General features: G+C 40.9%; 1 protein-coding gene across 2 annotated transcripts in view; it reads left to right on the forward strand.

Annotated features, from left to right (window-relative positions):
• LOC306974134 (cyclic AMP-responsive element-binding protein 5-like) overlaps window positions 1–16,488 on the forward strand; it is a 36,277-nt gene that overhangs the window by 905 nt on the left and 18,884 nt on the right. For both annotated transcript variants that reach the window (XM_079571293.1, XM_079571292.1), the window contains exons 2-5: window positions 7,360–7,426; window positions 7,861–7,954; window positions 8,933–9,039; window positions 10,321–10,583. In XM_079571293.1, coding sequence (XP_079427419.1) covers window positions 7,373–7,426; window positions 7,861–7,954; window positions 8,933–9,039; window positions 10,321–10,583 — 518 coding nt within the window. In that variant the 5' untranslated portion in view covers window positions 7,360–7,372. The remainder of the gene's footprint in view (window positions 1–7,359; window positions 7,427–7,860; window positions 7,955–8,932; window positions 9,040–10,320; window positions 10,584–16,488) is intronic.

Below are 16,488 nucleotides of genomic sequence, written 5' to 3' on the forward strand. Positions count from 1 at the left end.
ATAATAATGTGTTTGTCTGTCCTTCATTATATTGCTAAAGTTAATGCTGTGTACTGTGTAGACTAATTCTGAAGCCTTGTTATCTAGCATAAACTCGCAGGCTTGTTGTCGTTGTTGTATACATTACCGGGTCAGTATTGCCTCGGAAAGTTGTGAAACGTGCTTATGAATGATTGTGTTAAGAAAAAGTAAGGAATGAGTTTGGACCACATTTAATAGTAAAGTTTACACACTAGCTTTGTCTGTTATTGTTTGTCAACCCGAACAAATATCAAGTATAGCCTTAAAAATATAGCCTTAAAGGAACAGGCCGCCATTTTGACATACTGAGATATGTTCTTGCCTGAGCTAAGACGAGTTGATGTGTTACTGTCTGGTCTTTGTGTCCGTGGAAGAGCTTGGTCGCTTCTAACTTCACCCCGTTTGGAGCTATAGGAATGTACTGCGAGAGGCCGAATGCTAACAACATCTTTGGTCTTTTTGAGGGCACACAGTTCTTCCATACTGTGATATGTTCTTACCTGAGCTTAGACGAGTTGACATGTACCTGTCTGGTCTTTGTGTGTGCCCGTGGAAGAGCGTGGTCGCTTCTAGCTTCACCCCCGTTTGGAGCCATAGGAATACCTTGGGATAGGCCAAATGCTAACAACATCTTTGGTCGTTTTGCATGACTGAGGGCACAAACAAAGAACAAACAGGTACGTATCAACTCGTCTAAACACAGGAAAGAACATATCTCAATATGGAAAACCGGTGGCCTGTTCCTTTAAGTCCTCAAAACTTAGGTGAGCTGCAAAATCAAATGTGGGCAGTAATAGAAATAAAGTCAATTTTGTGTAAAAGTGATTTCGCAATTAATGATACTAATAACATTTTCTAGAATAATTGAACAATTGTCATATTAAACCCCTATTGTCTAAGTAGTAGCACTTTGGCAGTTTGAAAAGTGATAGCCTATTGAATCATTCCGACTGGGCTAATCTCACCGAAAACAGTCTTTAATCCCGATCAAACGGGCCACATGCTGGTGTCTATTGTTGGATTTACATATCGGGGCTGACGTCATGCATTGATGCAATCCCACTTGACAGAAGGTTTGGGGGGGGAAAGCGCTGACTTTGCTATTCGTGACACAAGCAATAGCCTAGTGTAAAAGGGAAACAGGGAAGGCACGGGGATAAGTGGTCAACATTTTGAACTAAACAAACAATACTAGCTTGTGGGTTTTAAAGTCCTGTTAACTCGCAACTACGAAGCATGTTCATTGCAAAAGAGCACAAAAAGGACAAAAACAATGACATTTTGTGCCAGTTTTAGAGATTAACCAGATTAACATTTATAATTTCATATCAGACTCACACACTTACATAGAAATAAGTAGAGAGTAATGTGATTAAATTGTGAATTGCAGATGTCTAAAACCATTCATAAAGTCAGTTTTTAATGAGGGTATTAACTCCCAGAGTGATTTTCTTACTGGCATAATTGCTTCCATCAACAATTATACACGCGGAAGATGAAATTGTTCCAAAATCTGCAGTGGAGGTAATGGATACTTCCTGTAACTTGATCGGCATTTTGATGCTTCAGCAGCATGTTGTTTATTTTTGAACCGGGGGCCTGATTGTATTACGCTATGGCATCACAACACAAACTATTAGGGGCATACCAGTCCTGGCGCTATCTTTTCTAAACGCCGTTGTATCCAGTGGCTGGTGCTTTGTGATCCCCGGTGCGGTGGCATGGAGTCAGGGTGTTGAGGTAAATGGGGGCCAGGCAGGTCGGGACCTGTCAGGCCGAGTGTGTGCGCGCACCCTCCCTCTATGCGTCACCTTCTCCGTTCATTCTCACGTCTTTCTCTCGGGCTCGTTGCCTCATGTAAACTTGGCGCTCGTTGTTTGGATATCAGGACCAAAGCCAGGTTAAGATGGAGCTAAATTAGGAGTCATAATTAAAACTGAACTGCTTTGTGTTTGGGCTGTGTTTGCAAAAATAAATCAGTCTGATGGAAGACCTCAGTGACTGTATAACATTAGAAAAGATGGAAATAAATGCAAATAAAAGGACAGTCTAACAGTATTGAGCCCACATTGTACTGTTGAATTGAATTGTCATTCATTGGACGATAAGTCGATATACAGTAGTAATTCTTGATGATTTAAAGTGGACATCATTCATGCAAAATCGACTTGCTTGAGGTTTAGACTATGTTGTACGTTTTTTTCCTTAATCAAAGACAGATCTGGAGTAGTATTTCACAACATTCACACAGTTTGAAATGATAATAAATACATTTAGCGGTTTCTTCTTCTACGGTGTCATGCCTCGTTCTGTACTTCCTGGTTACACTCGCGTCACTGTCCTCAGTTCTGTTTCTGTTTTTTCGGTCAAAATTATGCACTAAAGATTTACATTAAGTTAAGTATACTTCTTCATAACATACAAAATGACTGAAAAGTTACAGCACGTGTTTTTGTTAACTTTCTAACATAACATCAAACATTCAAAAGTTTTTTTTTTTTTAAGTAAGTTGATACAGTCTTAAACAAACTAGTAAACAGAATTCAGGTATTTTTCAAGTATAGTACTTTTATACATTCTCTTTAGGTGGAAGAGAGAGGGACATAATTTGAGACCCTCTGTGCAGTCGTTCCAGAGATCGACCCCTTTAACAGAAACACAAAATCTCATGGTGTTTGTTTGAATTCTTTACAAACATCTCCTCTCCTCTGAGCTCATCTGTCTGCTCATCTGTCTGATGGTGAACATATTTTGTAGTGTTTGTGACACAAGTTTATTTTTCACTTTGAACATCATTTTATTGTATACAAGTCTACTAAATCATAGAATTTCAATGTTTGCAGGTTTATGAATAGGGAATGGGTTGGTTGGTCCACATTTTGAAAGCCCATAATCCGTTATTGATTTTGAACCGTACCGTGTGAGGATGAAAACACAACGGAAAGGGACAAAAACATAACGAAAAGTGCAAAAAAAGCGACAAAAACGTAGCAGAAACAGCAACAGAAAAGTGACATAAAAACGTGAGGAAGAACGCAACAAAAAGCGGCAAAACATCAACAAAAATCGTGTTCAAAAAGCAACAAAAAATGGACAAAAACATGACTAAAAGAGATGAAAACACGACAAAAATGCTTTAAAAATGAGACAAAAACGCAGTGACAACGTGACAACAAAAGTTATGTTCACTTCTGTAAGTCTTGTCTTGCAAATGAGGCATTACACTGTTGCTCTCCAGTTGAGAAGATTTTAGATTTGGGTAAAGCCGATATCAAGGCTGGGGCACCCAAAATAAGTTTATTTTAGTCTTATTTTTAGGCTCCATCTGCATGACATAAATCAGGCTGATTAAAGAAGTCACAAAGGCCATGATGCACGGCCAGCAGGTGGTGCTGTTTGCCCAATGACGACCCTTGACAGATAATAGCCATGCTTTTTCCATACAAAATGAAATAGCTCCTGATCTTCTGTTTCCAGTGACGTTGCTCCCATCTATACGTGCAATTTATGTTTGGTTCCGTTCACTTTGTGCCATTTGACATTCGAGAAAAGACTTACATATGAACTAAAACGAACTAAACTAAAGCAGAAATTCCTTCATGATATTTTTGAACGATTCACTAAATGTGACTGATTAAAAACTTCCATGGCGATCACTGTGACAGGCTGAACTCTCACTTGCCCTCGCTCCTGAACCCTTCCACTCCTCATTATTACCTCTCCCGGGAATGTCTGAGTCTTCGCTTTGCCGACGCTGGGAAATGAATGGCCAGCGTTATTATTATCGTGCCTTATTGATGATGAGCGGACTGAGCGCAGGCATGTGTCCTGTCATCGCGGGCCGTGTTGTTAACCGTGGGCCGCGCTGAAAGGCGGATTGGGGCGAAACTGTGACAGGAGCAAACGCACGACAATAGCGCTAATGCTCATGGTGGTAATAATAACAGGGGGCATGTGGAAAGCACTCGTCCCAATAAAAACGATGCTGCCGTGTGGAAGTCTGGTAAACAGGCCTGGGGGAATGGGCCGGAACAAACGCTACAGGCATGTTTCCGTTTGAAGTGCACTAGAAGGTGGGTCGGGGAAGTTTTCCAGGCGATAGAGGCCGGTCGCGAACTGACTGCACTGCTAGATATGACTTTTTTATAGTTAGGGAAAATGTCGGCAATGGTGTGATTTTAGGCCAGTTCACTCTTTTCAATATAGGCTCTCTCTTGTCTTTTTACTAGGGATGCACCAATACCAGTATCGGGCATCGAGCCAATACCACAAGTTTGTACTCATACTCGTACTCATTATTTAATGAGGTCCGGATACCAGAAACCAATACCACTATGGGGCTCAGCTCTCAGCAGAGAGAAAATAGCAACAAACTGGAGAATTCTTTAGTGGAAATACAAGATTCCACATAGAGCTGACTTTATTACAGACTACACTCCCTAAATTTGTGCTGGATTTAACCAGAGCTGAGTCTGCAGTGTTTACAAGACACAGCCTAGCATTGCTTACTAGCCGCTAACTCGCGGCTAACAGTTTTGGCGATTCTTACGCCGTTTAAGAGCTTATTCGTCTGAAAACGAACCCAGCGACTACAAAGTCCTCAGAAAATCGAAATTAAAGAGATACAGCATGTCCATATCGAGCAAAAATGAGCTGCAGCAAAACAATGAAAATGCTGTTGCTACTCGCTAAGTTTAAACACACTAGAAAATCCACACGGAGCTGAAGTAAAGGCGAAAAGAGACCATTTAGATCAATGGCCGCTGGCTGCTCTGCTTTATGCCCACGACACTAGAGGCCGCCATTGCTCCGCCATTGCTGTAGTACCTCCATATCGCCGCTAGTCCCCCATTGAAAAGCATTGGAGTTTAGACACCTTAAAAACAACTTGGTTTCAATTTTTTCAACACTCCTGAGATAACGCTGGGTTAGTCACAATTTAAGAAACCAGGCTGTATTTTGTAAGAAGAATTTTGAAAATCTCGTTCCTAATGAGGGTCGGACTGTTAGCATTGGAGCTGCACGAGCTACACGTCACGTAAGGGCCGAGTCTACAGTGAAGATCCCGCCCTTATGCCCTTTTTAGGAACATGCCTCGTCAGAGCTGGGGAGGAGGAGTCTGTAAATCTGCCATGATTTCTCCCTCGAATGTGGTCATTATGGTAAACTGGGAGGAGGGAGCAGAAGCTGTCCATTTATATATACAGTCTATGATTTAGATGCAGTAATAAGTAACCATCTCAATACTATTGTTAAATAAAAATACTTAAAGGAATAGGCCACCGTTTTTATATACTAAGATATGTTCTTACCTCACTTTAGTCGAGTTAATATATCCCCGTCTGGTCATTGTCCGTGCGCTCTGTCACGCAAACGGAGCACATACCAGCCTCTCCCATATGTGACATAGCTCCGAAAAAGCTCACGATAGAAGCTACCAAGCTCTTCCACGTGTTCCCTATTTAAATAAAGTTACGTGAAGTGTTTTCATGCGAAGTATATTTACACAGAAATGTAACGTGTCGATTTTATAAGCAAATAAAAAGGGGGACTATATTGTGAGGCGTAATGATACGAGGAGCACAGCGTCCGCGTAGTAACTCCTAAAGACTTCCCCCCGCTCACTTCCGTCAATAACCTTTAGGAGTTACTGCGCGGACGTTTTACTCCTCGTATCATTACGCCTCACAATATAGTCCCCCTTTTTATTTGCTTATAAAATCGACACGTTACATTTCTGTGTAAATATACTTCGCATGAAAACACTTCACGTAACTTTATTTAAATAGGGAACACGTGGAAGAGCTTGGTAGCTTCTATCGTGAGCTTTTTCGGAGCTATGTCACATATGGGAGAGGCTGCGTATGTGCTCCGTTTGCGTGACAGAGCGCGCGGACAATGACCAGACGGGGATATATTAACTCGACTAAAGTGAGGTAAGAACATATCTTAGTATATAAAAACGGTGGCCTATTCCTTTAAATGAATAAAGCACAGGCACTGAGGAGCTTTTGGACATGGGCTGTTCTGTCTATGATGGACAAAGCAATAAAAAAAAAATTATATTGAATAAAAAAATAAAATGAAATGGCATCTGTACAATTTTTATATAACTTCTCTTAAAAGTGTAGCCTACTTTATTTAAGGAAATGTAAATGAGTAAACTAACTAATTACTAACCAATCTGCTGTGAAAAAGTCAGTGTGTTGAAGAAAATGCCTTGTACTCGTATCGGTATTGAGTTTTAAGTTTAAAAAAGTTAAAATTATGTATTTCCTCCCCCTACATGTTCCAGCCATGTCCTAATGTGTAGAATCAGCCCAGACCTGTTCACCACAACTGCCTCTAAAATCCTGCACTGTCACTCAAAAAGGTGTTACTTTGGTCCGAAGTGCCGTCATGCACGAGCTTAATATAGGAGGTGCAGTTACACGTATGACCAGAGGTGGCAGTAGTGAGTATAAAATGGCAAACTTGCATATAGCCCCTTTAAATCAAAGTACTCGTATCGGTTTTAGTGCTATCGGTGCATCCCTACTTTTTACTGCATACACATATCAAAGTTTCCCCTCACACTTGATCTGATTCAATTCTTATTCAAAACTCTGGGACTGGACTTCCACTTCTGCAACAGGCTTATTTTTATTGAATTACATAAAAAAATCTCATCTATTTATTGAAAGTGTTGTAAAAGGCAGAGTTGGTTACCATGGTTGCGCCCCGTTGCTCCTCCCCTTTGACAGTTGAGAGACATAACGGTTTGTAACTGACTAGTTTGGCTCTGTCATTTTGTTACAACTTTGGTCTTCTTACACTTGTATAAGTAAGTCTGTTGTGTTTTTTTATGGAAGTTAACATTGTTGTATAGCTATATACTGTATTTGTGTGATTAATAATGGTGAACGCTGAAGTCTTTGTCCATTAGCTTAGTTAGCATTAGCTTGTCTGTGTGGAGTAACTGCCACGGCCTAAAGCAATTTTCAGTTAATGTTTATTTGATTGTGTGGGATTTTTTTCAATTATTTACAACATTAATTAATTTGTTTATTTGGTCGGGGCAGTGCATGAAAATGAATGTATTTACTTTCCAGTCCGACCAGAATTATAGAAATGTTACAAGTCAGGAGGTACAGAGAAGTACAGAGACTAAAATGTCTAGAAAGGCCTAATTATTTGATTTTAAAAAATGTATCATCGATAGAAATAGTCTTGGTTACAGCTAAAGCAGATGTCTTCTCTATCTGCAGTGCCGTGCGTACCCGGCCTATAGCGGGACACATGGATGACCGTATGTAAACTAGCCAGATTAAGTGAGTGTGTGCCCGTGCTGTGTTGCAGGCTCGTGTGGGACATGACCGAGCAGCAGGACCGGCCGTACGTGTGCAGCGCGCCCGGCTGTTCTCAGGTCAGTTCACTCCGCCGCCACCAAACTCTTTCATTTTAAATATTTGCACACATCTGAATGGACTGCTTGCAGACGGGAAGAGAAACAGTAATGCTGCGATCCAGTGGTCAGATTTTCCAAGGTTCCGACATGTACATTTCAACTGTTTTTTCTTTTCTTTTTTTTGCGCAAACATTCATCTCACTGTGTTGGCACCAATTTCGCTTCATACATTTGCCACATTTTTGACACTAAACCCAGGCGTCTCCATATCCTGCTTTACAAAATAGCTGGTTTCAAATGAGCCCCAAAGGAAAACTCCTATAGCACTGACTTGGAAATTCTACTGGAAAACTGAAAAGAAGAAAGTGACCCTGTGTCGATATTGCCCATGTTGTCACTAACAAATCAATGTTGTCTGGCTGACGTCTAACACGCCTCTGTTTGTGCTGCAGCGCTTCCAGCTCGAGGAGCACCTGAGCGTCCACAGACACAAGCATGGGATGACCCTCAAGTTCTGCTCCATCAAAGGCGACGCCGCCTTCACGGGTCAGACACGCCACACACCGTGCTCACAAGCAGCTTTTTAGTCTAGTGTCTGTTCCCCGACTTCCTGAGGAAATTTGGTGTAGGTCTTGAGAGCAAAGATGGGCAGTACTTGGACCGGAGCTTGAAATCCCTGCTAAACAAAACTAAGACCATTAGTATTGCTGACTCGGGCTGTGCACCGTTAAACGATACTAGTATGGTGTCGGAAAAAAAAGTTTAGGTACTACTGGTATTGAAAAAAAGAGAGAATCGAAAACAGGTTTCGAAAAAAGGGACAGCGTTCAAGGAAGTGACTTGTTTTTGTTTGGGGGGGTTTTCAGCTCAAATAAATGTTATTTTTCCCATTTTTGCCCAATATTTTTTTTTCTTCTTTTTTTTTTTCCCCCATTTTGCCATTTTTTTAAACACACTTTATTCTTACTTTTTATATATTTTTCTTCTTAATTTTCCCAATTTTTTTCCAAATTTATTTCCAATCTTGCCTTATATTTCCCCCCATTTTCCCAATATTGTACATTTGATTCTATTTTAAACATTATTGTTGTGTTTTCTGGTTCTAGGTTCTGGTATCAGAAAAAATACCGTCTAGGTATCGGTATCATAAACCAAGTATTGTTAAAGTACTGTGGAAAAAGTGTAATGGTACCCAGCCCAGCAGAGTACACAAGACGTTTTAGGAATGATTTAAAAATATTAATTTGCCCAATCGACTACATAGATATACATATTTTGTCAATTATTTTGCCAATGACACTGAGATATGATAAGATTTTTTCTAGTATACAGTGAAATACATTTTAGCCCATAATGCCCTGCTCTAGTCCTACACCAATTTAAAAAATTAAAAAAACTGGTTGAAAAAGGCACTGAGATTAATAATACAAATACAAATGTTCCTGTACGGCAACATATCAGTTTGAATAATAGATAATAAATAATGAAATCATGAAACGTGGCTTTGCTTGTGTTTGATTCCAGGTGGCACTCCCACTCCGACCAAGTTCCTGCAGAACTGCGACGAGGTGGGCCTGTTCAAGGAGATCGAGGAGGAGTTCCTACAAGCACAAGAGGAGGAGAAGAAGCAGGTACCGGCCGTATGATCATCATCAGTCATTTACCCATCCATCCTGTTTGGCTGGAGTTTTGGAAATGTTCAGTGTAGGCAACAAGGGAGCATTTTCACTAACTATATTCTTCACTATGGGTTTAGATGCATGTCACTACCCTCATACGGGACTAAACTGTCAAAGTTAGAAGCGACGAGGAGGTTCATTTAGCTACAGACGGCATCTCGTCATAGAAGGGGGCGTGGCTTCGCCGCGGGGGAAAATAGAATCTTTTGGGAAACACAATTTTTCACTCTTTTTAGCCATTTTCTGATGGAATATGAACTTATTTATCACATACAAATAAAGTCCAGTGTAAATCGGGCTCATATGGATATTTTCTCATAGCAGATCGTTCTGTAGAAGTGAAAAAACGGCAGTCATAGCAAGCGCTAGCTAGCGTTAGCATTAGCACGATGCTAACATGTAGCATCATGTTCTCCGTTTTTTTTTTGGTATTTATGGGCAGTTGAGCCACTTTGCTCCTCTCCATGTCTTTGTATCTTTATTTAGTAGTAAACTATATTCAGCGTTTGTTGAAGCAGTTTTTTAATAATTAGAGAAAGCTTAGATTTTTCACAAAATTGTTTTCCCCCTTAACTGTTTTCAAAAATGACCAAATATGGTCATCTATCTGTATCTATCGAAGGAGAAAGAAGCGAAGTCCTACTGCCGTTTGGATTGCGTGCTAAAATGAATATTTAAAAGGGGAGTACTATTATGCAAAATCTTACAGGCGTTTGAGTAATCTTCGAGTCTTCCCCAGAGGCTGTTTGTAGCAGCTTCCAAAAAGCTCCTACATATCCAGGAAATGCTTTCATCACCTCTCCATTTCTTTCTAAACTTAATTCTTTTAATCGCGGAGTAAAAACACTTCAAGCGAAACTACTGGATGTTTTGTTTCAGCTGCTTTAGATCAATATCGCATTTTCTAACCAACAAAGCGTAAGACAGTGATGAAGGTGTGTGAGGTTATTACCAAGTACCTGCAAAAAGTAATTACCAAATGCAGAAACGCACGTGTACTTGCATTAGTCACGTCTATGTAACCAAAGCGTTCCCAGTCTGACGGATTATACTTCTCCCTCAGCAGGAGCTCTAAAAACGTCCCTGCCTCCGGTTCTCCCCTGTCCCAAACAGAATCGAGAAGTGCAAAAGCTTCCCCCGGTGCGAAATCCCCGAGCGCTCAAATGTTTATATCACGTCCTGAACTTGAGCGAAAGCCAGTGTTTGAGATGGGCTTCTCTCCTCTCCTGACAGATGCTCCCCCAGAACGGGCCGTCCTGCATGAACCAGCTCAAAGGCCAGGCTCCCGTGCACCTGCCCCCCGCACACACGCATTCCCACGCCTGCCCGCCGCCCCAGCAACACTCCAACCATCCGCACCACCACCACCCCAACGGCCCGCACCCCCGCAGCCTGCCTCTGCAGCACCCCCCCCTGGCGCTGGGGGGCTCGAGCTGCTGCCTGGCTCCTCAGCAGGCCCCCGGGTCGGTCATCACGCAGAGCCAGTCGCACTCCGGGTGAGTACCTCGAACAACTCCCGTTCTTCAAATCATGAAGTATGATAATAAAACAAAGTAGACGTCCTGTAGCCTGTGTGTAAAAGCAGAGAGTGAGATCAGTGAGTCCAGCTTTGGTGGATTTTGGGCAGGATTCCAGTCAGTAGCAGCTGCGAAAGCACATGAGGTCAAAGCGAGGGCTGGGTTTAGGGAACGAGCTTTACACTTTCCGTTGCGATCGTCATAGAAACGGCGTTAGCGATCTGATTATAGATGCTCATTATGTTAGACTGTTCTATCCCCATACAAATGAACAGGAAAGCAAGGTTCAATACTGACGTACGGGGAGGTACGTTTTGTCTTTTTCATGGCCTTTTCATTCATGTCATTTCTGTGGTTTCTTTGTTATTTATATATAAGAGTTTATTGGCCATTGGATGTTTATTTGACCCACAAAAAGCAGAAACTTGACTGAATATGAGTTTGCATTTAGCTCTGAGGACACTTTTAGTCACTCATTTGCAGAGGTGGGAGTAAGTCACTAAAGGCAAGTCTTGAGTCAAGTCCAAGTTGTGAAGGTCCAAGTCCCAAGCAAGTCCAAGTTATGGACTAAGAAAGAGATTCTTAATCTCAGTGGGACTTTCTGGTTAAATAAAGGGGGAAAAAAGTCAAGTCAAGTCCTGCTGTAGCCGGCAAGTCACTTCAAGTTGCAAACGTCAGCCTTATTTTCACTGTTGGACTATTAATTCTTCTTTTCAAAATGTGTTTATAATCTACTTGAAAGTGCTTTCTCAAGATTTTGCGATTTTGAAAATCTAACATTAAACTTTTAAAAATCTAATGGATTTGGATTTAAAATCTAATTAAAATTCAATTGCCACAAAATGAAAAAAAAAATGCATATTTTGAATACTCCAGTCTATGTACAAAATTACTGGGGCAGCATTATAAGGCAGCAGGCCCGGGGGCCTACTTCAGAAAAATTGAAACTTTTTTTTAAACATGAGTTGCTTTTCCACATGGTTCCCCTGTAATGCCCCAGCCCTTGTATACTCGGATTCACCCCTGCTCAAAGTAGATTCTGCACAGCCTTCCTGCTGTCACTGGGCTCTGTGCGGATGTGGAAAATAGCTCCTAAACGCTCGTGCTTCACAGCTAGAAGGTCCCGTGTGGAGTTTACATGTTCTCCCCGTGTGTGCGTAGGTTTTCTCCGGGTACTCCAGTTTCCCCTACCACTAAAAACATGTACAATAGATTCCCCTCTGGGGCCAGGACTCCCCTGAAAAAGAGATTCTTAATCTCAGTGGACTATCCTGGTTAAATAAAAGGTCAATAACTTTTGTGGGAACGCCTTAAAACACCGAACCACCCCCAAGGGCCCTTTAGGCCCTTTTAGGCTCCCTGGAGGTGTGAAAATGACCTTTGAAAAATATGTGGAGTTTCTGACTGACCACTGTCTTCTATGCTACAAAATAAAGAGCTGTGCTTTCCCGAACAAAATCATCTTCATGCATGACAACGCACCATGTCCTACTGTAAAGAAAACCTCTGCATCACTGGCTGCTATGGGCATAAAAGGAGAGAAACTCATGATGTGGACCCCCTCCTCCCCTGACCTCAACCCTATTGAGAACCTTTGGAGCCTCAACAAAAAAACACTTCTATGAGTGTGGGAGGCAGTTTTCATCCAAACAGCAGCTCTGGGAGGTTATTCTAACATCCTGCAAAGGAATCCAAGCAGAAACTGTCCAAAAACTCACAAGTTTAATGGATTTAAGAATTTTGAAGCTGCTATCACACAAGGGCTCCTTTGGTAAATTATAACTTGACCTGTTAATATTTTTTTGATTGAAATAGCTTTTGATTTCAGTAAATATCACCTCCTAATGCTGCAAATACAACAAATGACCATTTTCAGTTATTTACAAGCTTTAAAATGTATTGAAACGATGAGTTGCATAATAATTTGGAACAGTGGATTTTGAGGTTTTTACTAAATTTATTTTTGAAAAAAATACTGTTATCACTAGGAAATTTTTTCCACCACATTTAAATGATCCTCTACCAGTTAAAGACTTGAAAATTATGCTGACTCTCATTTGAGTTGACAATTTAGAAAATCTTAGAAAAATGTCATTTGCATAATAATTTGGAACGCAGTGTAGAAGGTGCAGTTACAAGTTTGACCTGAGATGGCAGTAGTGAGTATAAAATGGCCAACTTGTATTTAGCCCCTTTGATAAATTTAATCTAAAGTCTCCTGGACTAGCCGATTTGCCAGTTCACCAAGAAAGAAAAACCAACAGTGAAACGAATCGCAGAATGAAAAGGTGCGTCCAGTTTTTGATGGTGGTGAAGATCAAATCCCTAAACACCTGCTTTTTCATATCAAAAACATCCAAACAGACGAAATTCTTAAACACGAATGACAGACAAACTGAGGTCTTCTATCCCTTTGACGGCCCGGTGTATAATGTCATTTAAACGCGCACAAAATAATCAACAATCATCTGCAATGTACCCTCTTTTGTTTGAACAGAAAACTGCTCGACTTCAATGCACGGACGCAGAGTATTTCACTTTAACGCCGCCGTTTGTCAGTCTGTCCCGGCCTGTCTCGCCCATGCTGTTTGAGATATTGTTCCGTCTGGCGCTGTCTGGCGTTTCCCCCTGATGTAACTCTCCCAGCACTCTAATGAACGCGGGGAAAGAGGAGGGAAGTAGCAGCTCTTGACTCTTTTACATTCATTGAAAAAAAAAAAATGAAAGAAAATAAAGAACAAAGTCTAAAAAACACCCACTCAAAACCACAAATGCTCCACCCTACCACCCAACTGTCAGCCTCGGGACAGCAGGCCAGACTGTGCTGCCTTCAGGGACTTGTGTGACATCATTACATTCTTTAGAGCTGGGAGTTTATTATTGACGAGGTGGACAGGTCAGAACTCCGATGTTTTAACCTGGTGTTTGGTAATATCTCATTCATCGTCAGTTTAAAGCTGGGTTTTTTTACCGTGACACAATGTTGTTCTCTCATCAGAAACAGACCATAGTTAACCCCTTAACTCCCACCTGAACCGAGCACATTTTCTCCAGTTTGGCTTTACCCCAGTCCAAAAGCTTCTGGGAAAAAGCTGTGAAAAACATGACGAAAACAATGATGGAAATGTGACAAAAAAGTGAGAAAGCATTGACAAAAAAGTGACGAAAAATGGATGAAAAAGTGGCAAAAATGTCACAAAAATGTCACAAGGAATTGACAAAAAAATGCCCAAAAAATTGACAAAAAATTGACAAAAAATGACAAATATGTGACAAAAAAATTACAAAAATGTGATACAAATTTGACAAAAAATGACAAAAAAATGACAAAAAAGTGACAAAATGTGATAAACCTCTCGGTTCAGGCGGGAGTTAAGAGGTTAACACAATTATATGTAAGATTTTGCTAAAGATTGTACCCAGCTTTCTTTAGTTTGGCCATTTTTGTGATGTTTATAGTTTTACTTCCTTATTGGACACCGGCAGGAAGTGATATAGATGAAGGCACACCATTTTAAACTGTTGTCATGCCAACCATGTTAAGTCAATGGGAAATGAGTGAGTCAAACTGCAATGGAACTTTCCGATCGCTTGCTAAGCTTAATCCTTTTTCCCATTTGAATTATGAATATATTTTTCCTACTAAACAAAGATACAGAGACATAGAGAGGAGCAGAGTGGTTCAACAGCCCATAAATACCCATAAAACATCGCCCATAAAACAGCCAATGCTAACTGCTAACCCGGAATCTATGCTAGCCTCATGCTACGTATGCTAACGTTAGAACAAGTGCCGTTTTCCGCTTCTACTGAAAAACTTCCAAACATCCCTATGAACCAAATTTTGGCTTGACTGTATCAGTGTGTGATGAATATGTTTATAGTCCACCAGAAAACGGCTAAAAATAGTGAAAAAGTTTGATTCCCATGAGAGGTTTTCATCTCCCTCTGCTAGGCCACGCCCCCTTGTTGTACGGGCTGCACTGGCTTTTTATTTTCCTTTGTTTTCCCTCTTTATTGAAACAGCTGCACAGCAAATGAGAGCAAGATAGACATTTTCTAACCAACACAGTGTACGATACTAAAGTTGTGTTTGAGATTATTACTACCTGCAAAAAAAAAACATAATACCCCCTCTTTAAAGTTAAAAATATCATGAATCGTTGAAATCCAGACATTACCTTATTTTGAATGTGACTTCAGGCTCATACACTTGGTCATAAATTGTTTATTACATTTTTAGCTTCTCCCGAATGTTAACGCTTCTGGACATGCACAAAATGTGGATTTAAACCAAAAGAGCTTAATTGAAATTGCTATGCCTTTAATGCATAAAGTAAACCAATAAACAGCAACGGCATTACGCTTGGTCTGTACTCAAGTGTTGTCGCGTCAAAATATCCAACCGGGGTGTCCATATTTTTCCGAAAACAATCTACGTGGATGTAGTATGTTCTAAAAAAAAGTATGTCTGTGTTTAGTTGACAAAATTACACTTATCAGATAGAGGTAAATAGTTTTCTCACAAAAGAAAACAAAAAGTGACCCACAGATTAGAAAAGCACCAACGCGAGCCCCACCAGCTGACGGCGCTCACAAACTGGGAGGTGTTTGTGCGTCTCACTCACAGTCAGGGGCTCTCCATATCTGCAGTTACATAACACTGGGCCCTTACGCTCACTGTTGACCTAATGAGCCGGAAATAGCCTCACAGATACCAAACAAATACAGTTAAAGGCCTGGCATGTAGGATTTTGTTGTTATTTGGAACATGGTCCGCCATCTTCTGATAAAGGTAAAGCGTCTTTGATTAAACCAGGAAGAGTCCTCTGCATTTTCAAAGCCCGAACTGTCATCATTCTGAGCCGTCGATTTGTTAGCATGCCTTGCTGACGAAGGCCAGTTTGACCGAAATGTTGCAGCAAACAGAAAACTTGCATTCTTTTTTTGGTCTATCTCTAAAAAAAATAATTCCCTATTAATCTAAATATAGGCTCCAGAAACCCATAGATACAGACGGCATCTCGTCATAGAAGGGGGCGTGGCTTCGCCGAGGGGGAAAATAGAATCTTTAGAGAAACACAATTGTCCACTCTTTTTGCCATTTTCTTGTGAAATGTGAACTTATTTATCACACATAAATAAAGTCAAGCCTAAATCGGGCCATATGGATATTTTCTCACAGCAGATTGTTCAGTAGAAGTGAAAAAACGGCAGTTGTAGCTAGTGCTAGCTAACCGTTAGCATTAGCCCGATGCTAACATGTAGCATCATGTTAGCATTCTTTTTTTTTATGCATTTATGGGCTGTTGAACCACTTTGCTCCTCCCCATGTCTTTATATCTTTATTTAGTAGAAAATTATATTCATAAATCAGCGATTGTTAAAGTAGTTTTTAGATTTTTTCAAAATTGTTTTCCCCCTTAACTGTTTTCAAACATGACCATATATGGGCGACTCCAGAGATGCCATCTGTATCTATCCAAATTGCTAGCATGAACAAGCTTCAGTTGAACATTATGGGGTAGTTGTTCTCTTTCCTTCAGTTTTCCCTCTCGGCTGTGGCCATTTGTGTCGTTCCCCATGACACTCTCTGCGTCTGTGCTTAAAAGAGCAGTGTCTCTTCCACACACACTCATCTGAATCCTAAAACTGGAAATATCAACACTGAGGTCAAATGACAAAAAATGCTTTGGCCAGTGACAGTGACAGTGTTCCCCTGTCAATGAAACTCGCCACCGTCTCTTCATAATGTATTAAACCCCGTTCCCATGGCGACGGCGTGCCAGTCTGGCGTCCGGCCCGGGGCGCTGATGTGGTGTGTGAAGTTGCTCTGTGTTGTTCTCAGTGGATGAGCTCAGCGGGGATGAGCTCACGGCGAGGT

The sequence above is a fragment of the Gobius niger genome (genome assembly GCF_951799975.1).
Source record: "Gobius niger genome assembly, chromosome: 14".
Taxonomy (NCBI): Eukaryota; Metazoa; Chordata; class Actinopteri; order Gobiiformes; family Gobiidae; genus Gobius; species Gobius niger.